This window comes from Gadus morhua, chromosome 16, assembly GCF_902167405.1.
Source record: "Gadus morhua chromosome 16, gadMor3.0, whole genome shotgun sequence".
NCBI lineage: Eukaryota > Metazoa > Chordata > Actinopteri > Gadiformes > Gadidae > Gadus > Gadus morhua.
Genome location: NC_044063.1, coordinates 4,027,691 through 4,053,213, shown reverse-complemented (window position 1 = coordinate 4,053,213; position 25,523 = coordinate 4,027,691). Strand labels below are relative to the sequence as shown.

The window sequence follows — 25,523 nt, the reverse complement described above, 5'->3', positions numbered from 1 at the left end:
TGTGTGTGTGTGTGTGTGTGTGTGTGTGTGTGTGTGTGTGTGTGTGTGTGTGTGTGTGTGTGTGTGTGTGTGTGTGTGCGTGTGTGCGTGTTTGCAGACTGCAAACACGCACATGTCTCCAGATGCACCTGCTTTTTTTTTTCTGTTTAAACAGTACTTTTTTTTTAATTCATTTTGTGTAATTTCTTCCCTGGTCCAGATCTCCAGGTGAAAGTGATCATTCCTCCTTCCAGTCCTAACAGGGTACAGCTGGAATGTCACAGTATGTGTCATCTTGCTGGTTATGTTACATACATCTGGTACAGGGATGGAACTCAAACACATCAAGGAAGGATCGACTGGTTCAACATTAACTCTGAATACAGGTCTTCATGTGCTGTTCAAGGATCCGAACATCTCCCCTCTCCATCAGTGTGTAAGAGCGCCACAGTACACCGAGGCTAGACGTGATGGGTCTTTAGTGTAACAAAGTACATGCAGTTTAAGTATGAATGAAGAACTATCGTCCATGTTGAAGCAGGCTTCAGCCTCAGGGTAGGCCTACCAGTAGTACAGGGTAGGCTACTGGCACTACTGATACCATTTGTTAATAATAACATTAGTTTAATAACTAATGAAATATAACTGTCAACAGACGCTCCAGAGACCCCCTCAGTGGGAGGGACTCCCCCTGGTGTAATAAAGGAGGGCAGTTCAGTGAGTCTGACCTGCACCAGCGAGGCCAACCCAGTAGCAAAGTACACCTGGACCAAGGTTACTACAGGTCATCCCCCCCGGACGCAGTGTCCAAGGACAACAGCTTTCCTTTCATCCCATCCAGTCTTCTGACTCTGGACAATATCTCTGCACAGCTGAGAATGACCTAGGGAAAATAATATCCTACCCATTCTCTATTGATGTGAAATGTGAGTAAACAAACACACAGGATAACATCATAACACAGATGTTAAAGTTTGTATAACCATGTCAACATTAAGATGAATCATCTCAATTCGTCCTGCATTCCCTTAACTCCTCAAATGTCCTCTTTATATCATTCATATCAATGTACATCATGTTTGATGTACCTCTAGATGGGCCTAACCCCACATTTGTGATACCAAGTCCCCCTGGTGAAATAATGGAGGGAGGTTCAGTGACTCTGAGCTGCAGCAGTGATGCCAACCCAGCAGCTGACTACACCTGGTTCAAGGACAACCAATCTCTGCTCTGGGAACCAAGGCGACCTTATACCTTGGACCCAGTCCGCTCTAAAGACAGGGGAACGTACCGCTGCCACGCAGAGAACCAATATGGATATCTGGGCTCCAACTCGGTTTTCATAGATGTCCAGTGTGTGAAGAAAACAATGATACTAAAAATAAAATTTTAAATAATAATTGCTATGTCCCTCGCTTGGGAAAGGGGAGGCAACATACATTTTGGGTAAAGTAAAATAATTTATTAACAAGGAATTTGGACTTTCAACCACACAAACAAATACACAAATAGAGGAAGTGAAACTAGATAGGAAATCAGTTCAAATCAAAGAAACAAATATATATGATCTGCAGTAACTGTGGTTCCATTTAATGATATACGAAATACATTATAAACATCGTTTCTTATCAGTATTGTATGCATCATCGTTATCGACTTGTGTTCCTAACATGCATGCGTCCCCCCGTTAATATACATTGCCATGGACCGTATTATGCGTTACGTGTTTAGTTTGCGTGTGTTTAAACAGATGGACGCACACACGCGCGCCCGCATTCATTAATTCTTTTACACATACACACACGCCCGCATTCATTCATTCTTTTTAACACTCACTCGCGGTAAAACAATGTTTTCTCACGATCAAATACTTATCAATCCTAATAGTTATGGGCATTTACACGATGTCTGTGTCAAGAAAATATGTGTTTGCTGTACGGTGTTTGCAGTTGCATTGATTTAAAAGTACAACTTATTACCGCTGTATCAGCTGTTCTTTCCCAAATAATTTACCAAGAATGGGTGGCTAGGTAGATGAGAGAATCAAAATGTATGCGCGAGGTGCACAAGCAACATTATACATGCGCCCTTAAAATAGCATCTAAACAACGCGCCACTGACTTTAAACCAGGTATGTCCTGGTTTGTGGCGCAAGTGGTTTCTGAAACTGCAAAATAGCACCAGGGAACGTTTGCGCCCCCTCCTTTCGCCGAACCGCCCCTTGGGGCACAAGATCATTCCCTGATTTACCGACGCGTGGCGCTGGAGGGAAAAGAATGCTCTGCGCCAGCTGCAAACTAGCGACGACACATGCGCCAGTGATTAAGTAAATTGCGCCGGACGCAAGATAGGACCCACAGTCGTATTTTATTATTTGAAAAATAATTCTTTATCCCACTGACATTGTAGTTATGTACATGGTTTCTTATCTTTACGATGTTAACATATCATTGTGTTTATGACAGACGCTCCAAAGACCCCCTCAGTGAGCGTGAGACCCCCTGGTGGAATAAAGGAAGGCGGTTCAGTGACTCTGAGCTGCAGCAGTGATGCCAACCCAGCAGCTGACTACACCTGGTTCAAGGACAACCAACCTCTGCTCTGGGAACCAAGTCAACCTTATACCTTGGACCCAGTCAGCTCTAAAGACAGGGGAACGTACCACTGCCAAGCAGAGAACCAATATGGATATCTGGGCTCCAACTCGGTTTTCATAGATGTCCTGTGTGAGTGGAAAACGATAATAATAAAAAGTGGAAGTTAAATAATAATAATACAAATTTGTACCGTCTAATATGTCAAAATATTTGCTATATACCTTCTTGCAATAATGTTAAGCTGCTATTCATGTATTTCTATATGCCTGGTAAACTAGGAGTCACAGTGACATTTTATTATTCAAAACAGCATTCTGTTCCCACTGACATTGCAGTTATGTGCACGGTTCCTTATCTTTAGGATGTAAATATATATCATTATGCTTATGACAGACGCTCCAAAGACCCCCTCAGTGAGCGTGAGACCCCCTGGTGGAATAAAGGAAGGCGGTTCAGTGACTCTGAGCTGCAGCAGTGATGCCAACCCAGCAGCTGACTACACCTGGTTCAGGGAACATGGAGGCTCAGTGGGGGAATTAGGAGAGAACTACACCATCAGTAACATCACAACTGAGCTTGGAGGAAATTATTACTGTGAAGCTCGTAATGCAGTTGGACTTCAGAATTCAACTTTGATGTTCCTTAATGTGACAGGTAATTGTTTCTTTAAAATAGCACATTGTGCTGAGTACCAGCACCATCGATGGTAAGACACAGACTCATGCAACGGCTCTATTCAATTTGTGATTGGCTTAAATTATGTGTTGCTACTTTTATTAACTTTGGTGCTGTACGAGCACCCTAGTTATATGTATCTCCAGTATACTCTAGAGTAAGAGTATCCATTTTTATCAATTGGAGATCTGTCACATTTAGGCTGTAATGTATACATGGACAGTATTTAATCCTTGACATGAATCAAGTGTTAAATCGCTGTGTTTCAGCCACACCATCGTCATCATCATCAGGGACTACAACTGTGGCAGCAGGAACTGTAGCTGTTTTACTGGCATCCATACTCCTCATCATCTTCCTCTGGATGAGGTGAGATATTCTCTCTCTCTCTCTCAACAATAATTTGATATAAACTTCTTATCTCTCTATTCTCTTCACCAGAAGAAAGAGGGCTTCTAGGAAGGCACCTGACCAGGGAGGAAGGCCAGATACCAGGCAGGAGGTGAGAGACAGGAAGCTATTTGTTACTAAGACTCCTTTACTCCTTCCACTATCCATTGCTGGGTAGTGGAAATACCCCGAGCCCCAAAATCTCATGCACTTGCAGTTGTTGCTTCAGCCGTTTCTGTAACTCTGAGCCCTTTCGCTACTTGACTTTTATGACAATATGCAGACACAATGCCCAAGAGATTCGCTTTAAAGGGGAATCATCACGCAAGGGGAACCAAATAAAATCACATGAATGTTTTTTTATAATACTAACGTGACTCTTAGATAGAAACGTGTTCATGGACGAGGTTATTTATTAAAGTTCTATTCACGTTATGTTTAGTCATGTCTATTCACGCAATGTAATTTTATTCTAATTAAATAGCATCAACATTTGTTAACTTATTGTTACATTTCTATTTTATCATTAAATTTGTTGACTACCCATACAGCTGTAGCTGACATTATGTGGCAAAATCAATTGTGGGCTAGCCCATTGCTGATATCCATGGTCAAATCAATCATAGCAAAAATAACTATACGAGTACCGAAATCCCAGACAAGTTGGACCATTTAGGCCAACTTTTCCAGGTTCCTTTATTGTGAGATCAAGAGTTGGATATAGTGTGGGATCTGTCACTGAAACCTAGCAATGATTAGAAAGAGGAATATGTTCACGCAGAAGAGTCCTAAAGTGAAACCTACAGCGTCCACTGTGGAAGCACTAGTCACCCCCAACAGTCTCTAAATGAACCATAAAAACATGAGTTTCTGAACAGCCATTTGAGAGTAAAGAGTTTTCTGAACTACTCTGTCCTCTCTCCCCGTCAGTCTCCGTGTCCTGTGTATGACAACGTCCCAGCTCTGACCAATCGCTCAGCTTCTGCAGCACGGAGAGAATCAATAGAAGAGCAGGATGACCCTCACTATCCCAGCATCCACTTCTCTCGCTCTAAGAACCAGGAAGTGCCTCGTGGGTTTGCTGGTGCTCTGGTAAAGTCTGATCATACAGAGCAGGTCCTTTACTCTGCCATCAACCTTAAAAGACCCAAGGCTGTCCCTGAGTAAGAACTCCTGATAGTTCATCCCAACGGACAGTTTATGGAGGCAAAGGCTTATATATCCTTTTATGTGAAAATATGTGTGCCTCATAAATCTTAGTATGTAGAAATGTACGTGCCTTTTATATCTTACATCAATCTTGGGTATCTTATGAACATATACCTTAATATATCTTATTATGTAGAAAATTAGAAGCACTCGAGATGTCTGTGTCTTCAAAATGCTATCACTGGTAAACAGCGCATGAACGAGGGAGACATGGGCTGCATAAGGGGGCCACTGTGAGGTATACAAACGCGTGTCTCTGTAGGCCCCATGATATGACCGACATACGTTGACTATAGTGTGTGATCCTAAAAGGAACACAACCATATTGTAAACCTATGATGGCTGAACATTTTTTGAGAAAATGTGTGGAAAATCAGACTGCTAGATCAAATTGGACCCCCACCTCTTTTGGGCGTCGACGAATGCGGGCCTCTGCCTAAGAGGATAGTGTTAGAGACAGAGAGGGAGAGAGAGCTTCTTGGGTTAGTTAGCTGATCATCTTCTTAGGGTGGGGGCCGTGTGATCCACTTTCTTCTGCTTTTCTGCTCTTAGAACTGGACACTGAACAGTGTCCGGGGAACTTAGCAATAGCATTTCATCTTAGGAACTCACCATAGCCCCTTAGCTTAGTTTAGCTGGAGACTCTATGGTTGTAGCCGCTGAATAAGTGGACCAACACTCGGATATTGAGTCCAATTCTATCTTAGATTTAGTTTAGAATTCTATCCTTGTAGCCGTTGAATAAGTGGACAACACTTGAGTCCATTTTAAATCAGGATTTAGTTTAGTTTAGCTAAGATCTGTCCCTCATTTAATCTTCTTTATCTTACTTTTATCTTTTCTTATCTTAACGGGCACTCGCTCAATCTATTTGTTTATTAGACCAAAATAAATCTACCTGACTACATTTGTAGTAGGTTAACTTATGGTTCGAGTCCTTTTCCCTGTCAACTCATCGGCCCGACAAAGCAGACGACCCCTCACGGTAAGTGGTGCATGATACAAGGAGTGGTTGATACTGACTGACGTGTATAGAGGGCAACAAGGCAACGTTGAAGAGTTTTTAATAATAAATCAGGACATCGTTGTGACCAGGGACCTTGACCCGCTCGTAAACTAATAAAAAGGGTCAAGGCTGAATTCATAAAAACTGTGTGGGACTTAAACGAGTGACCTGGGTTGCACCGACGAATGAGCCGAGCCGAGCAACTCCGTTAACGACAAACAACGGTGACACTAAAAAGGGGTTCGACCGAGGTTAGTCCCGAGGGGCGTCCGTCACCCCGACACCGACACTACGGTGTGTCGCACGTAGGCCCTATAATCACCGCGCGTGGGCAGAGAACACAACACTAACAATCAATGTTCTTCTTTATTGTCATAATCTTCGTTTCATCATCACTGTAGCTGCACGCAACCATGTGCCCAGGGAGGAAGGCCAGATAGCTGGGTGGAGGTGGGAGACAGGAAGCTATTTCTAACTCAGCCATCTTTGACTAAGACACACAAATGCCCCGAGGCCACGCCCCAAAACTGCAACAGGATTGTTAACATGCTGTGTCGGTTTAATAAACAGAGACACTCGAGAAGCCGGTGTAGCCTTGGGTACTTTATATCAAGCTCTTTACATTACAGTGCGCCTCTCCCTAAACCTTCCACTAGGGATGCACCGAAATGAAAATTCTTGGCCGAAACTGAAACCGAATATACTGAAACAGTTGGCCGAAGGCCGAAACCGATTACCGAATGTGGCTTTTGCTGTTTTTCATTCATTTTGCTTTAATTTTTCATCATTGCATAAATCAAACAATTAAATGTCCTTTATAAACATTTTTGTCTTGCTTTTTAATAAAACAAATCAATTACAAATTTGATACAAAATATTTATTTAATACTGATCGTTTTCTAACATTCCAGCAGACCTTATAGCAAGAATTTAAGAACAATGTTTTTCTTTTTTATAAATTATTAAAAATGTTCGGGTTGTTATGTTCGGCCTTTTTACTCCTTCGGCCGAAACCGAACGATATGTTTTGGGCCATTTTCGGCCGAACATTTTCGGTGGCCGAATATTCGGTCCATCCCTACCTTCCACCAACTCCTTAAATACAGGTTCCTACGTATGTCACTACATCTCCCCCTTTAAGGGAAGTACCAGCATTTACTTTGTTTACCTCGAATATTAATAATTAACAGTAAACACACTCTCCAGTATAACATTTATCTTCAACACTAGAAACATTTATCTTCAACACTATAAACCTCTGAGACAAACCCACTTGTGTGGCGTAACATCCTTTAACCAGCCAAGAAAACAGAACATATTATCATTATTATCATTCTGTCTAGGGGTAAGGGTGGACTACCTGATACCCCAGAGCTGTGCAAGGGTTATTCTGCCCTGTGTAACCACACACCCTAACTGTATAAGACTGGTGATTACAAGTCCATCCTATCTGGGTCTCCTTTGCATGATGCAGGTAAGTTTCCCACTATGTTGATGATGTACAACCTGACATCTGTCTCAAGCTGCATTTCCCCCTCTGTAGGTGGGGTTTCCTCTACCTAAACTTTCCCCTCCCTCCTTACATACAGGTTTCTAAGTATGTCACTACCAAAACCACATGTGAAACTTCTAGTTGTTGTTTTAGCTGTTCCTGTTAATCTAGCCCTGACACTCTGATAACCTTCTGCCAATATGCAAATATATTTGCCAAAAGATTCGTTTTTGAGGGGGAACCAGCAAGCACGACCATGTAATATTCTAAGATAGTAGTGCTTCATACTTTTTGTGAAAAGGGTTCCGCAAAATCAAATCTGTTTCTGTGCAAAAATTCCCGTAGGCCTACAAGTTAGACTATTGATGTCAACAGTGAGATCTAGGTTGAGATCCTCAGCACAATCAAGAGGACAAAATGAGAGTCTTCTGCCAGGGAGCAGAATGACCAGACGGAGTGCTGGAAGCAATGATGAGCAACTTCCAAGCAAATCAATATCTATTTTTTTTCCGACTGTTGGAGGCCCCTAGCAGTGGTTAGAAAAAGGAATACGTTTAAAGAATGAGTCTTGAAGTGAAGCCTACAGCAGCTTGAATTTTGGGACCACTAGCCACCACCAAGAATCACCAAATAAACAAGAAACTTTTATAATTTTATGTACTCTTCTATCCACTGTTCCCATCGGTCACTTCCTGCTTCTATGTTTGAAAACGCTGCAGCTCTGACCAGTCTCTCGGCTTATGCAGCCCAGAGAAAAGCAAAGGAAGAGCAGGATGACATTCAATATCCAACCATCCACATCTATCAGTTGGAGAACCGAAAGAGCCTTGACTGTCAGATCAGATTAGATAGAAAAAAAGGCGTTTACTCTCTGGTCAACTATCCAAGGCTGTCCATGAGTAATTCCCTTTCGATACTATCTTACATATTCAACTTTTAACTTCTAAATTCTGCTTTCCAGTGTAACTGATATTCCAAACATTCTTCGTCTTCTTTTCAGGGACACCGACCAAACCTCAGAGTTGTACAGCACACTTAATTTAGATGACAAGTGATCATCTGAAGGAGGCATATATAGCAAGAAAGTAGTGCTATGAATTGATCCTGGTCAAATCTTGAAATGCACAAGTCTAATCCAAGTTAAAAAACCTAGGATAAGCGTTTAACCCTATGGGTGTTATATCTACATGCTATTGTATGATTCATTAGCCATTTTGGGTGACCAGCAAACAACATTCTGGCAACCACCACCACCACCCAAATCTGATAGGAGTGAGTGGGAATGTTGTGTGCAAGACAATGGGCCCTATTTTAACGGTCTGAAATGCAAGTGAGAAGCGCCAAGCGCAAGTAGCTTTGTGGTCGGTTCTATGGCGATGATGCTATTTTACCGGCGGATAAATGACTCTTGCTCCCGGCGCAAATCTACAAAGGGTTGGTCTGAAGTAGCCTAATTACCCCTAGGTGTGGTTTAGGCGTAACGTGCAATAAACCAATGAGAGTTCCATCTCCCATCCCCTTTAACAGCAATGAGCGCATTTGAATCTGAGAGTTGTTATTTTGACGTCGCGTTTGCAGTCTCCGATGAGACGGATGCATGACCACATGAATTTCAAACTTCGAATGGCTCAGTTTATGGCCAAATAATATGGCCTAGTTCATGCATGGAATAGCGTTTCCTTCCACAACTTCAGTAATAGGCTACTGAGTCGTCAAATAAATTTCGGCAAAGACAACTTAACAGACATGTGAATGCGGTAGCTGTGGTTCTATTTAATGATATTCGCAATCGCATGTTTTGGACACTCGGGTTAAGAGAGGGGCGGAACTGTCAACCGACCACCATCTGGTTGTGAGTTGGATCAGGGAATGGGGGAAATTTCCGGATAGACCTGGTAAGCCCAAACGAGTAGTGCGGGTGAATTGGGAACGTCTGGAGGAGGCTCCCGTCCTAGGTATCTTCAACTCACACCTCCGGCTGAGTTTTTCTGGCATTCCTGTGGAGGTTGGGGGCATTGAGCCGGAATGGGCGGTGTTCAAAGGACCCCTCGGACACCGTGGTGGACACCGGTGGTCAGGGAAGCCGTCCGATTGAAGAAGGAGGCCTTCCGGGATATGATATCCTGGAGGATTCCTGACTCGGTTGCAGGGTACCGACAGGCTCGAAGGGCTGCAGCTGCTGCCGTGTCAGAGGCTATGCAGCGGGTGTGGGAGAAGTTCGGAGAGGCCATGGAGAAGGACTTTCGGTCGGCACCAAAGTGTTTCTGGAAGACTTTCCGGCACCTCAGGAGGGGGAAACGGGGAACCATCCAAGCTGTGTACAGTAAGGATGGGACTCTGTTGACCTCAACTGAGGAGGTCATCGGACGTTGAAAGGAACACTTTGAGGAACTCCTGAATCCGAATAACACGCCCTCTATGTTGGAGGCAGAGCTCGAGGTTGATGGTGTTTCGTCGTCAATTTCCCTGGTGGAGGTCACTGAGGTAGTCTCTGCAGTGGCAAAGCCCCAGGGATTGATGAGATCCAGCCAGAAATGCTAATGGCTCTGGGTGTTGAGGGGCTGTCATGGTTGACAAGCATATTCAACATCGCGTTGGAGTCGGGTACAGTGCCAAAGGAGTGGCAAACCGGGGTGGTGGTTCCCCTGTTCAAAAAGGGGGACCAGAGAGTGTGTGCCAATTACCGGGGTATCACACTTCTCAGCCTCCCTGGTAAAGTCTACTCCAAGGTGCTGGAAAGGAGGGTTCGGCCGATCGTCGAACCTCAGATTGAAGAGGAACAATGCGGTTTTCGCCCCGGACTAGGAACTACAGACCAGCTCTTCACTCTCGCAAGGATCCTGGAGGAGGCCTTGGAGTATACCCATCCGGTCTACATGTGTTTTGTGGATCTGGAGAAGGCGTATGACCGGGTCCCCCGGGCGAAACTGTGGGAGGTGCTGCGGGAGTATGGGGTAAGGGGGTCTATCCTCAGGGCCATCCAATCTCTGTACTCCCAAAGCGAGAGCTGTGTTCGCGTCCTCGGCAGCCAGTCAGTTTCGTTCTCAGTGGGTGCTGGTCTCCGCCAGGGCTGCGCCTTGTCACCAATCCTGTTTGTGATATACATGGACAGGATATCGAGGCGTAGTCGTGGTGGGGAGGGGTTGCAGTTCGGTGGTCTGAGGATCTCGTCACTGCTTTTTGCAGATGATGTGGTCCTCATTGGATCATCGGCCTGTGACCTTCAGCACTCACTGGATCGGCTGGCGGCCGAGTGTGAAGCGTCTGGGATGAGGATCAGCACCGCTAAATCTGAGGCCATGACTCTTAGCAGGAAACCGGTGGATTGCTTACTCCGGGTAGGAAATGAGTCCTTAGCCCAAGTGAAGGAGTTCAAGTACCTCGGTGTCTTGTTCGCGAGTGAGTGTACTATGGAGTGTGAGATTGGCCGGAGAATCGGAGCAGCGGGGGCGGTATTGCGTTCGCTTTACCGCACCGTTGTTACGAAAAGAGAGCTGAGCCGCAAGGCAAAGCTCTCGATCTACCGGTTGATCTTCGTTCCTATCCTAACCTATGGTCAGGGTTGGGTGATGACCGAAAGGACGAGATCGCGGGTACAAGCGGCCGAGATCAGTTTTCTCAGAAGGGTGGCTGGCGTCTCCCTTAGGGATAGGGTGAGAAGCTCAGCCATCCGTGAGGAACTCGGATTAGAGCCTCTGCTCCTTTACTTAGAAAGGAGTCAGCTGAGGTGGTTCGGGCATCTGGTAAGGATGCCCACTAGGCGCCTTCCTTTCGAGGTGTTTCAGGCACGTCCAGTGGGGAGGAGACCTCGGGGAAGACCCAGGACTAGGTGGAGAGATTATATCTCAACACTGGCCTGGGAACGCCTCGGGATCCCCCCGTCAGAGCTGGTCAATGTGGCCCGGGAAAGGGAAGTCTGGGGCCCCCTGCTTGAGCTGCTCCCCCCGCGACCCGGCCCCGGATAAGCGGACGAAGATGAGATGAGATGAGATATTCGCAATACATTAACAAACATTGTTTCTTAGCCTACCAGTATTGTATGCATCATCGTTATCGACTTGTGTTCCTTACATGCATGCGTCCCCCCGTTAATATACATTGCCATGGACCGTATTATGCGTTAGGCCTACGTGTTTAGTTTGCGTGCGTTTAAACAGATGGACGCACACGCGCACGCCCGCATTCATTAATTATTTTACACATACACACACGCTCGCCCGCATTCATTCATTCTTTTTAATACTCACCCGCGGTAAAACAATGTTTTCTCAGAAACAAATACTCATCAATTCTAAAAGTTATAGGCTTGTACACGATGTCTGTGTCAAGAAAATATGTGATTGCTGTATGGTGTTTGGAGATGCATTGATTAAAAAGTAGGCCTACAACTTATTACCGCTGTATCAGCTGTTCTTTCTGTGTGATCTAGGCTGAGATCAAGCTGAAAAACGGAGAGACTTGGAATAAGAAGAAGAGTGATAGAAGTTGTGACGTCTAATCCAAGCAAACAAAGATGTTGATTTCTCCACTTTAAGAACGAACAAGCTCAACTGTCACTGAAACCTAGCAATGATTAGAAAGAGGAATACGTTCAAGAAGAAGAGTCCTAAAGTGAAACCTACAGCGGCCTTCACTGTGGAAGCACTAGTCACCCCCAACAGTCTCTAAATGAACCATAAAAACATCAGCTTCTGACCAGCCAACTGAGAGTAAAGAGTTTTCTAAATGTACTACTCTGTCCTCTCTCCCCGTCAGTCTCCTCCGTGTCCTGTGTATGACAACGTCTCAGCTCTGACCAATCGCTCGGCTTCTGCAGCACAAAGAGAACCAATAGAAGAGCAGGATGACCTTCACTATGCCAGCATCCACATCTCTCGCTCTAAGAACCAGGAAGTGCCTCGTGGGTTTGCTGGTGCTCTGGTAGAGTCTGATCATACAGAGCAGGTCCTTTACTCTGCCATCAAGCTTAAAAGACCCAAGGCTGTCCCTGAGTAAGCACTCTTGATAGATCTCGAAGATAAACTTTGAGGCTTGAGGCTTCATCCTCCCAATGGACAGCTTGTGGAGGCAAAGCCATTTATAAACCGCATACAATTTACTGAGTTTCTTAACTTCTCTTTCTCGTTTTCACTTCTTCTTTTCATTTACAGTAAACTGATGTCAGATACCACCATCAAATAAACAGCCCAGTTTTGATATAGATTCAGCATTAAATGGGTTTTAATAACATTTCTAGCAATAAATGTGTATTTTATCGTCATAATCTCTTTTCATTGATTGTATATATCGTTTAGTAGCTTAGTTACTAATTATATTTTTCTTGCCACAAAAAAACACTTTCTAACATTGCTTTGTTGGTCGATATGGGTGCTGCTATCACAAAAATTACACATCAAATGTATACAAATTTTGTTGACATTCATTTTGTTCTCAGTATTAAATGCTTGTTTCGGAATTAAGATGTGTTTGATAACATGTCTCGCGAGAAATGTGCTTTTATTTCAGTGATTGTATAAGACGTTTAGTGAGTAACTTAAACTGCTTATGGTGTTTTTCATGCTTCCAGGCTATTTTCTGTTTAAGTAATGACCTAAATTATATATAAAAACACGTATTTCAAAAATTTGGAACCATGCAGGCTGGTCTCAAAAAACCTTCATATAATATCTTATGAAAAGTTACGCAAAATTTTCCGTAAGATTCCGACAAATGTCTGGCAACACGAGTGATCAGTGCGCCTGTACAAGCTCCAAGGAGTGCAGAACCAGAAAACATTGCAACACATGCAATATTACGATTGTTTCGGCATTAAAATGTGTTGATACCATTCCTGATCTCCTTATCTCTAGGTTTGTGACTTGTTTGGCTTGATTTCCATACATGGGCACAGCCATATATTGTTCTAATAACTCAGACAAGATAACCAATCAGATTAAGTAGCTATGTAAAAAGAGGCGTTATTCAGTTGGTGAATAACCAACTGAATATTACTAGTGTCGTGGCAATTTCTGTTTCAGATATTGCGTCTAAGCAGATGAGATATTTAGATGCAAAAAGCACACAATACTTGCAGGCAATTGCTGGTTACATATATTTGTAATAAAAGTACGAACAAAGATACATCACAACATGCATCAACAAACAACATAACAGGCATACATTACAATAATCTGAGGCCTCAGATGGGAGCTTCTCTTTGCGTGTTACTTCATACTCAAGGTACGCTGGGGAGAAGTCCGCTGAGAAGCTAAAGTCAGGAGCTTTCATACACTTAGATCGGATCCTTGAGGGCAGTTGGCCTCCAATAAACCAAAAGCCTTTGTTAACCAGATGTTAATCTATTGATTGAAGTTTCTTCAGAGGTTAAGAAGGTGGTTGAGGCTGTTCCTTATCACCCTTTGCTTCTCTACGCTCCCCAGGGGGTCAAGTAAAACAGGCCCAAACCAAACTACATACAACACGGAAACGGAATGTGAAACCAGATTACATCACATGAAACACTAAGAATTACATTTTAGAAGACCCTGCAGAATAGCAAGATTCCAAGAATGGAATGTGAAACCAGATTACGTCACACGAAACACTAAGATTTACATTTTAGAAGAACCTGAACGTAACATGTAGATTTTCCATCACACTAGACACCACTAAATCCTACACACTTTACCTTTAAAGTCTGCATAACCCTGTTAACATTAATATGAATCATCTAAATTCCTCATGCATTATCCTGCTGTATCAATGATATAAACATATCATCCTCTTTTAACATCTTTAACCTCTTTTAACATCTTTGACCTCAAGACCTAGACCTAAACACACATCTGTGTAATCAGGTCCCTGTAATCAGGAAATAGTGGATGGCAGTTCAATGCTTCACTCAGTATCTTCCAGACACATCATCATCATCATCATCACTGTAGCTGTACGCACAGTGTCTTCATGCAGTTGCTGTCTTACTGGTCCCCATACCCCTGCTAATATCTCTCTCTCTCTCTCTCTCTCTCTCTCTCTCTCTCTCTCTCTCTCTCTCTCTCTCTCTCTCTCTCTCTCTCTCTCTCTCTCTCTCTCTCTCTCTCTCTCTCTCTCTCTATACATTTCTCCTGTTGCTTCTTTATCTCTCTGTTCTCTTCACCAGAAGAAAGATGGCTTCCAGAAACCATGTGCCCAGGGAGGAAGGCCAGATACTGTGGTGGAGATGGGAGACAGGAAGCCATTTCTTACTTAGCCATCCTTGACTAACACAAATGCCCCGAGCCCACGCCCCAAAACCAGCTGTAAAAATTCTAGTTGTTGCTTTAGTTGTTCCTGTTAATCTAGCCCTGCCACTCTGAGAACTTTCTGCCATACGCATATATAATTGCTAAGAGATTAGCTATTAAGGGGAACCAGCAGGCAGAGCTATGTTATATTGTAAGTTAAAAGTGCTTCAGGCTTCTTGTGAGAGGGTTCCGCAAATTAATTCTGTTTCTGTTGAAAGTTCCCATTAAAGTTATTATTGAGGTTGAGAGTGAGATCTAGGTTGAGATCTTCAGCACGATCAAGAGGACAAACTAAGGGTCTTCTACCAGGGAGCAGAATGACCAGACGGAGTGATGGAGGTAAGGATGTGTAATCCAAGCAAATAAATAACTATTTGAGAATGATACTCCCAGCCCGGGACAGTTTGAGGAAACCTTGAAGTGGTTAGAAAAGGAACACATTTGAAGAATGAGTCTTGAATCAAAGCCTACAGCAGCCTGCATGGTGGGACCACAAATCCCCACCAGATCACAAAATGAATCAGAAAAACAGGAAGTTAAAAGCTTTTGTAAACGTACTCTTCTTTCCTCTCTTCCCATCTGTTCTTTACTGTTTCTGTGTTTGAAAACACCTCAGCTCTGATTATTCACTCTGCTCAGACAACACAGAGGGAAGCAAAGGAAGAGCAGGATGACCTTCACTATCCACCCACATCTCTCACTAAGATAACCGAAAGTGCCTCAACGTCCTGTTGGATCCCCCCTTCCGATCAAATCAGATAGATCACGTCCTGTACTCTCTGGTAAACTCTCCAAGACCTAATGCTGTCCCTGGGTAAGCCCCTTCTGATACTATCTTAGATATTCAACTTTTAACTTCAAAATCTTTGTTAAATCTGCTTTCCAGGGTAACCGATTTTGAAAATGTCTCCATCTTCTTTTCAGGGACACTTACCCGACCTCAGAGTGGTAAAGCATACTTAATTCAGATGATAAGTAATGTAGTTTGTAACATTGTAGTGCTATGAATGGATCCTGGTCAAATCTTGAAATGCACAAGCCTAACCCGAGTTTAAAAAACATAGGATACGCGTTTAACTCTACGGGTTTTATATCTACATGCTATTGTATGATTCATTGTCCATTTTGGGTTACCAGGTTATAGCATTCTGGCCGCCACCACCACCACCACCAAAATCTGATAGGAGTGAGTAGGATTGGTGTGTGCAAGACAGTGACAACCTGAACTGCTATGTATGCCTCCCCTAAATGAAAACATGTCTCGCGAGAAATGTGCTTTTTATTGTCATAATCTTCTTTCAGTGCTTGTATATGATGTTTAGTGTTTAAGTTAAACTGCTTATGGTGTTTTTCATGCTTCCAGGCTATTTTCTGTTTAAGTAATAACCTAAATGATTTATGTTCTTACAAAACACTTTTTTCAAACATATGGAACCATGCAGGCTGGTTTCATAAAATAACTATAATAATAATAATAATAATAATAATAATAATAATAATAATAATAATAATAATAATACATTTAATTTAGAGGCGCCTTTCAAGACACCCAAGGTCACCTTACAGAGCATATAGTCATCATAAATCGTTGCAACACATGCAATATTACGATGGTTTCGGCATTAAAATGTGTTGATACCATTCCTGATCTCCTGTTCTCTTGTTTCGTTCCTGGTTTGGCTTGATTTCCAAACATGGGCACAGCCACATATTGTTCTAATAACTCAGACAACTAATCAGATTAAGTAACTAAGTAAAAAGGGGGGTTATTCAGTTGGGGAATAACCAACTGAATATTACTAGACCACTAGATACCACTAAACCCTAGACACAAATCCCAAATTCCTCATGCATTATCCTGCTGTATCACTGATATAAACATATCATCTTTTAGCATCTTTAACATCTTTTAACATCTTCAAGATGTCACCTCAAGACCTAGACCTAAACACACATCTGTGTACTCAGGTCTCTGTAATCAGGAAATAGTGGAGGGCAGTTCAATGCTTCTCTCAGTATCTTCCAGACACATCATCATCATCATCATCATCATCATCATCATCATCACAGATCACTGTAGCTGTACATACAGTTGCTGTTTTACTGGTCCCCATACCCCTCCTCATCTTCCTCTGGATAAGGTGATAAGTCAGTCTCTCTCTCTCTCTCTCTCTCTCTCTCTCTCTCTCTCTCTCTCTCTCTCTCTCTCTCTTTGGCCATAAATTTCTCCTGTTGCTTCTTTATCTCTCTGTTCTCTTCAACAGAAGAAAGATGGCTTCCAGATACCATGTGCCCAGGGAGGAAGGCCAGATACTACTTAGCCATCTTTGACTAAGGCACACAAATGCCCCGAGCCCACACCTCAAAACCACGTGTAAAAATTGGAGTTGTTGCTTTAGTTGTTCCTGTTAATCTAGCCCTGCCACTCTGAGAACTTTCTGCCATACGCAAATATAATTGCTAAGAGATTAGCTATTAAGGGGAACATGACCAGACGGAGTGATGGAAGTAATGATGTGTATTCCAAGCAAATAAATAACTATTTGAGAATGATACTCCCAGCCCGGGACTGTTGTAGGAAACCTAGAAGTGGTTAGAAAAAGGAACACATTTGAAGAATGAGTCTTGAATCAAAGCCCAAAGTGGGACCACAAATCCCCACCAAAGATCACGAAATGAATCAGAAAAACAGGAAGTTAAAAGTTTTTGTAAACGTACTCTTCTGTCCTCTCTTCCCATCGGTCACTTCCTGTTTCTGTATTTCAAAAAAAATACAGCTCATCTATCCGTCATAGATCTAGGTTGACACGCCCACTTGTGATGTCAGAATAGGCCAATTCTAAAAACGGCTTGTAACAGCTAATCACACTCACACCTGGTGGTATAATGTGTCGCCTTTAAAAACTTCATTTGAAATGTACAAACAACTCGTAGGCCCCCCCCACACACACACTAAATAATGTGTTATTATTAATGTACCATGAAGTACTGAAGATGGATTTTAAGCCCTGAAAAAGGTGTCAGGGACCAACGCGCTGTGGAGCCGCCGGCGTAGACGATAATGCGCCGCCTGAGAGCTGTGATGTCATCGTGGAGCTGAGGGACATGAGAATGAGGAGGATGATGATGTCACCTTCCTACTGTGGCGAGCAGGGCACCCGAGGGAAACGAAGGCTGTGTAGGGACGTTTTTAAACACAGAGCAGACACGTGAATGTATTTGTGTGTGTGTTTTGTGTTCTCACACACCGTCTTCATTTTGCATGGTAGTGTTTTATGTAAAAGATGATGCCATGAAGGAAGTGTCCCTAACTCTCTTCCTTTCCATCACCCCCTCTCACCCCCCCCCCCTCTCTCTTTCTCACCTTTACTCCTCGTCTCTCATTCATCCTACTTCCTATTCTGTCCATCTCCCTCGATGCACCATGCTGCGATCCTTTCCTCTCCTCCTCTCCTCCTCTTCTCCCCCCTCTCCCTTCCTCATCTCCTCTCCTTTTGCCCCTTACCTCTCCCCCGTCATACCTCTATCCCCCCCCCCCGTCCCTCTGTCCCAGCGATGACATCATCCAGAATAATCCCAGGTGGAAGGTGAGTGTGTCGCACAAAGTGTCACGTGATGACGTCCACAAAACACAAATAAATAATGAAATAGATAAATAGGATTACAAATAACCAAAAGGACCATTCCAGAGGTCATTTGGATAAACAAACGACATCTCTGATGCACAATACCCCAGATGTCTCTCCACTCCACCATGAAAGGTCATTAACTCATGAAAGACCACACATCAACCACACACAGATACACAGACAGCACCAAACACATTAACATAACACAGATACACAGACAGCACCAAACACATTAACATAACACAGATACACACAAAACAGCAAAAATCAACCACACACAGATACACAGACAGCACCAAACACATTAACACACTGATACACACAACATAACATCCACGCACAGATGGACACACAGAACACAACCACACACAGATACACTGCTGTGGGATGTGGGACCAGCTGACCCCTGACCCCCCCCTCCAGGTGTGGGGGAGGCGATGGGAGCCGACAACAGCGGCGTGCTGTACGCCCTGTGGAGCTACCAGGGGCAGGCCGCTGACGAGCTGGGCTTCAATGAGGGGGACATGGTGACCATCCTGCAGAAGGCCCAGGGGGTGGACTGGTGGTGGGCCTCGCTCTGCGGCCGCGAGGGCTTTGTGCCCAACAACTACTTTGGGGTATGAGGGTATTTTATTATTACTCTAATTATTAATTATTCTTTATTAATTAAGTCCTATTTGAAGCCAGCCGAGTACTGTGAGCTTTGCTCCGTTCCAACAACATGGTTCTAGTTGATGCTAGCTTACGTGTGCTTTTAGCTAGAGAAGTAGATAATTACATGGTGAGGTTCTCTGTCGTGTCTCCCTTTTGTTAATTAAAAACAAAGGTTTTAGCTGAGATACAAAGTGGAAATAACAAACATAGCTGTGGTCCCGTAATTCATACAGGAATATTTCGCCTGTCTGTCCGTCTGTTCCTGCAGCTCTTCCCAAAGGTCCGTCCTAAGTCTCTGTGTTGATGCGTCTCTCTGGGCTCACGGATCAGAGGACGACGTCGTCTCATCTGGTGTTCTACACCATGTCCCTCCACCAGGGGGAGCCAGGGAGTTAGGCCTGGCCTTTACAAGTGGCCAGGCGGAGAGGTAGACACGTGGACAAGGGGAGGGACTTCAACTGGTTTGCAACTGCTGCAATTGTGAGGAGCACAAGAAGAGGTGTGCGTAGGGCGTTTCGTTGAAAGCCAGTGAGGGGAAACAGTACAGTGTCTAAAACTAAAGTTTAAATCCATCTAGGGACGCCTCACAAGTTGTCTGTGCGAACTAAAATAAACTTTTAGGTGTCTGTTGTGTACTTTTGACTGCGACTGGAGATATTGATGCTTGGGAAGGGGGTTGGGTCAATCCCAGACAGGTGTGGCCAGATGAATCACAGCTTCACAATAAAAGTCCCGATAAGGTAGAAATTGATTTAGTTTGTACTTTGATGGCAGAACTTACCGAGTGCCTTCACAATGTTTATAGAATAAAGAAGAGAATGGTTTGTATTCTTTATGTAGAGGTGTAGTTTAAATGTATCCTTCAGCACGGCACACAACCTAGTTGCTTCATACAATGACACTCTTTTAACAGCTGTAAAGAGACCTTATTCACCTAGTGGCCATACTGGGTAGTTGGGTAGGTAAACCTCTTTTAGAGGCTTCGAAAAAACCATGGCAACTCAATGCATCTATTTCTATTTTGAAGTAGTTCGGCAAACCATTTACGTAGCCTTAAGAATAAATATCCATTGTGTCCACAAAGCCCCAATGATTCTAGAAGGTTTACCCTCCCAACTGACCAACATGGCCAACGCTTTCCACAGATTAGTCTGTTTTTTCTAATTTTGAAATTGTACAGCTCTGATGGATTTCAACCTCTCTATTTTGCTCAATATAGCAATCGTTTATGTGTATGAATCTGAATCTTGTTGAATAAATATATAAGGAAGAATGTGTATTTTGGACTCCGGCAGCCTTTTTTAAGGGCACAGAAATACTCAGTATCCTGTTCAAGTTCTCCGTCGAGGGTTCATGTATTTTAGTACGTTTAAAAAATAAACGTGTTGATGATGAATACATTCCAAATGTTTGTAAAGTAATGCAGATCACAACTTTCACCACTATGTGGCAGTAGATAATCACATTGACGCATTTTTTGTAGTAGGCTATTCAAACTGTATATATTCTATTTCTATAATATATATCTATATTATCTCAGCTTTATGTATATTTAACAACCATATATAATCAAAATATACGATATTCAACCCCTATATTGTTAATTTTACCTCTATATTTTATATCTATATTCTATACATTCTGTATCTTTATTCTACGTCAAACGTTATCCTATATCTAGTTTATATCTTTATTCTATATCTATATTCTACATCTATATCCCATATAGTGTGACCATATTATACATCAAAATGCTATAGATGCTTCCCGCTGGTCAACTGTCGGTGACCCCAAGTTATTTTCAGGGTAGCTGATAAACTGCACTGCCTGTTTAACGTGGTCTGGGTGAATATCCTCTTTCTACTTTGCATTTGTCTCTGAGGCCCAGTAGTGCATGGTATTCATGCAGTTCATATTAGCTGTGTAAAGTGGAAGGAAGAGCTTGAACACATTTGTTCGAGTTATTATCTAAAACTGCAGGCAAAGACGTTTCCACAGACTTTATCCGTCACACCAGCTACCTCCTCTACAGTAAGAATATTTTTTACTTGAATTATACTGTTTTACTTAAGAAAGTAACATTCCTATATCAAGCACAATAACCAATTAATGTTTTAAAATGAATACAAACAATAGACATAGGACTCTTATTTTATTTTTAAAATTAATAAATTTTTGTTTATATCTGTAGAACAACGCCCTGAGAGAAACAAACTATGAATCTTAGAACAGCTGCAACAGGCTTTGTAGCTTTCCTTCTGTCAGTACCAGGTTTGTACATTTACGTTGCGAACATTAAGTTGATCTGTTTGAAAGGGTAACATGACAAGCAACCCGAATGAAGAGACCTGTTTTAAATAACAAATATGTTCTGTTTTACTGAATATTGTAGCGTTGCGTTTGAGATTTTAAACAGGCTTCTTGACCATTTCCTGATTACCAGGCAACTCAGAATTCAGTACAACATTGATGGGTTAACTATTACTAGTCCCTATTTAAAGTGCAACAGGCTTAAGTTGAGTCCGTGAACTTATCGTTAGAAGCCAAGATTGGTCACCTGCCTTGTATTGTGTGTGTTTGTGCACTCAATCCCTTGATGAGATGTAGGATGATGTATCCATGCTGTAGCTGGTTTATCAATAGCTGCCTCACTGTATTCATCACTAGGTGTATCACTAGCTTTTCACTAGCTGCATATTGTTGGTGACCATGTTGTTCTTGGACGTTTCTCTGACAGCTCAGTGTTCAGCATGTATCTCCAGTTGCAGCTGCACCAAGCCTCCATCTCATATGTACCTTGTGATCATGCATTTCATCAGCTGAACCATCATTGTCAAGGGGATGTGTTTATCTTTTTACAGCATTACAGGGTAATGATGACTGGGCATTTACCTACTCATCTAGTAATATCTGCGTTTTGAGAGGATCGACAGTTGAAATCCGCTGCAATTACAAATACCCTTACACAACTACAGTGGATAAAATACTGTGGTTTACTAACAAACACAATGAGCCAGTTGATCTGAGAGAGGATACAGACTATACAGGTCGTGTTGAATACAGCTATGGAAAGCACAGGTGTGGGTATTACAGCTGTACTGGAACGTGTACACTGAGAATCAAAGACCTGACACAGAGTGACTCTGCTGAATACAAGTTTAGGATTACAACAAACGAAGGAGGGGCATTAAGTGATCTCCCTGGAGTGAAGTTATCTGTGACAGGTAAACATTGATTCCTAATTAATCCATCCAACTGTGTGTGAGTGTTTGTGTGTGTGTGTGTGTGTGTGTGTGTGTGTGTGTGTGTGTGTCTGTGTGCGTGTGTGAGTGTGTACGTCTGTGTATGTGTGCCTTTTTATTTATTTTTAATTTAATCAGTATTCTTTTTTTTATTATTCATTTTTGTGTAATTTCTTCCCTGAACCAGATTACCGGATGGAAGTGATCATTCTTCCTAAGCCTACCAGTCAGAACTGGTTAGAGCTGGAATGCCACAGAATGTGTCATTTAACTGGGTATCGTACGCACAGTATGTACAGTAACTGGTACAGGAATGAAATTCAACAACGACGTCAAGGATCCACCTACCGGTTCGACATTAACTCTGAATACAGGGTTTCATGTGCTGCTACAGGTTTCAAACATCTCCCCTCTCCATCAGTGTGTAAGAACTCCACAGTGCACTGACAAACATAATGGTAGTTTTAGTTTTAGTATGAATGAACATCTTTCGTCCATGTTGAAGCAGTCCTCAGCCTCAGGCCTACCAGTAGTACAGGGTAGGCTACTGGTACTACTGGTACTAAGATTTGAGAGGAACAGAAACACACACTACTTGTTTTTGATTCCATTCGTATGTAAAGCAAGATAAGGACTAGGTTTGAAAAAGTTCGATTTCCTTCCATTCTAATTTTGGAAGATGATACAGAAGAGAGCTGTCCAGTGGGTATGGACTGCTTCTTAAGTATTTGTATTATTTGTTGACATTATGATCGCAGCCAGTCCATAATGATCCACGTGCAATGACAACCGGCAAGCTGTTCTTCAAAGATAACCTGGATTTAATAGAAGGCTTGGAAAATGTTCATGACACTAGCCTAACTTCCTCATGCTTTATTTTTTATGCTTGGGTACATACTTGACTTAATGTTATTAATACAATTGGTTTAATAACTAATGAAATATAACTGTCAACAGACGCTCCAGAGGCCCCCTTAGTGGGAGTGACTCCCCCTGGTGTAATAAAGGAGGGCAGTTCAGTGAATCTGACCTGCACCAGCGAGGCCAACCCAGTAGCAAAGTACACCTGGTCCAAGGTTCCTACAGATCATCCCCCCGGACACACTGACCAAGGACAACAGCTTTCCTTTCATCCCATCCAGTCTTCAGACTCTGGACAATATCTCTGCAAAGCTGAGAATGACCTAGGGAAAATAATATCCTACCCATTCTCTATTGATGTGAAATGTGAGTAAACAAACACACAGGATAACATCATAACACAGATGTTAAAGTTTGTATAACCATGTCAACATTAAGATGAATCATCTCAATTCATCCTGCATTCCCTTAACTCCTCAAATGTCCTCTTTATATCATTCATATCAATGTACATCATGTTTGATGTACCTCAAGATGGGCCTAAACACACATTTGTGAGACCAAGTCCCCCTGGTGAAATAATGGAGGGAGGTTCAGTGACTCTGAGCTGCAGCAGTGATGCCAACCCAGCAGCTGACTACACCTGGTTCAAGGACAACCAACCTCTGCTCTGGGAACCAAGGCGACCTTATACCTTGGACCCAGTCAGCTCTAAAGACAGGGGAACGTACCGCTGCCAAGCAGAGAACCAATATGGATATCTGGGCTCCAACTCGGTATTTCATAGATATCCAGTGTGTGAAGAAAACAATGATACTAAAAATAAAATTTTAAATAATAATTGCTATGTCCCTCGCTTGGGAAAGGGGAGGCAACATACATTTTGGGTAAAGTAAAATAATTTATTAACAAGGAATTTGGACTTTCAACCACACAAACAAATACACAAATAGAGGAAGTGAAACTAGATAGGAAATCAGTTCAAATCAAAGAAACAAATATATATGACCTGCGGTAACTGTGGGTCCATTCAATGATATACGAAATACATTATAAACATCGTTTCTTATCAGTATTGTATGCATCATCGTTATCGACTTGTGTTCCTAACATGCATGCGTCCCCCCGTTAATATACATTGCCATGGACCGTATTATGCGTTACGTGTTTAGTTTGCGTGTGTTTAAACAGATGGACGCACACACGCGCGCCCGCATTCATTAATTCTTTTACACATACACACACGCCCGCATTCATTCATTCTTTTTAACACTCACTCGCGGTAAAACAATGTTTTCTCACGATCAAATACTTATCAATCCTAATAGTTATGGGCATTTACACGATGTCTGTGTCAAGAAAATATGTGTTTGCTGTACGGTGTTTGCAGTTGCATTGATTTAAAAGTACAACTTATTACCGCTGTATCAGCTGTTCTTTCCCAAATAATTTACCAAGAATGGGTGGCTAGGTAGATGAGAGAATCAAAATGTATGCGCGAGGTGCACAAGCAACATTATACATGCGCCCTTAAAATAGCATCTAAACAACGCGCCACTGACTTTAAACCAGGTATGTCCTGGTTTGTGGCGCAAGTGGTTTCTGAAACTGCAAAATAGCACCAGGGAACGTTTGCGCCCCCTCCTTTCGCCGAACCGCCCCTTGGGGCACAAGATCATTCCCTGATTTACCGACGCGTGGCGCTGGAGGGAAAAGAATGCTCTGCGCCAGCTGCAAACTAGCGACGACACATGCGCCAGTGATTAAGTAAATTGCGCCGGACGCAAGATAGGACCCACAGTCGTATTTTATTATTTGAAAAATAATTCTTTATCCCACTGACATTGTAGTTATGTACATGGTTTCTTATCTTTAGGATGTTAACATATCATTGTGTTTATGACAGACGCTCCAAAGACCCCCTCAGTGAGCGTGAGACCCCCTGGTGGAATAAAGGAAGGCGGTTCAGTGACTCTGAGCTGCAGCAGTGATGCCAACCCAGCAGCTGACTACACCTGGTTCAAGGACAACCAACCTCTGCTCTGGGAACCAAGTCAACCTTATACCTTGGACCCAGTCAGCTCTAAAGACAGGGGAACGTACCACTGCCAAGCAGAGAACCAATATGGATATCTGGGCTCCAACTCGGTTTTCATAGATGTACTGTGTGAGTGGAAAACGATAATAATAAAAAGTGGAAGTTAAATAATAATAATACAAATTTGTACCGTCTAATATGTCAAAATATTTGCTATATACCTTCTTGCAATAATGTTAAGCTGCTATTCATGTATTTCTATATGCCTGGTAAACTAGGAATCACAGTGACATTTTATTATTCAAAACAGCATTCTGTTCCCACTGACATTGCAGTTATGTGCACGGTTTCTTATCTTTAGGATGTAAATATATGTCATTATGCTTATGACAGACGCTCCAAAGACCCCCTCAGTGAGCGTGAGACCCCCTGGTGTAATAAAGGAGGGAGGTTCAGTGACTCTGAGCTGCAGCAGTGATGCCAACCCAG

General features: G+C 42.7%; 2 protein-coding genes and 1 long non-coding RNA gene across 11 annotated transcripts in view; all 3 read left to right on the top strand.

The window, feature by feature from the left end:
- LOC115560660 (sialoadhesin) overlaps window positions 1–25,523 on the top strand; it is a 265,788-nt gene that overhangs the window by 1,421 nt on the left and 238,844 nt on the right. For 8 of the 9 annotated variants that reach the window (XM_030380082.1, XM_030380091.1, XM_030380083.1 and 5 more), the window contains exons 3-4: window positions 21,755–22,117; window positions 22,323–22,559. In XM_030380082.1, the coding sequence (XP_030235942.1) occupies window positions 21,755–22,117; window positions 22,323–22,559 (600 nt within the window). Of the gene's footprint in view, window positions 1–20,638; window positions 20,925–21,084; window positions 21,165–21,754; window positions 22,118–22,322; window positions 22,560–25,523 lie in introns of those variants that run through there. The other variant, XM_030380084.1, reaches the window with a different exon arrangement.
- LOC115560666 (carcinoembryonic antigen-related cell adhesion molecule 5) overlaps window positions 1–25,523 on the top strand; it is a 141,274-nt gene that overhangs the window by 56,437 nt on the left and 59,314 nt on the right. The window contains exon 9 of the mRNA XM_030380121.1: window positions 2,445–2,705. Coding sequence (XP_030235981.1) covers window positions 2,445–2,705 — 261 coding nt within the window. The remainder of the gene's footprint in view (window positions 1–2,444; window positions 2,706–25,523) is intronic.
- LOC115560729 (uncharacterized) lies at window positions 18,658–20,293 on the top strand. The gene is made up of 2 exons (XR_003979823.1): window positions 18,658–18,856; window positions 19,162–20,293. It is a non-coding gene; the product is annotated as an uncharacterized LOC115560729 (long non-coding RNA).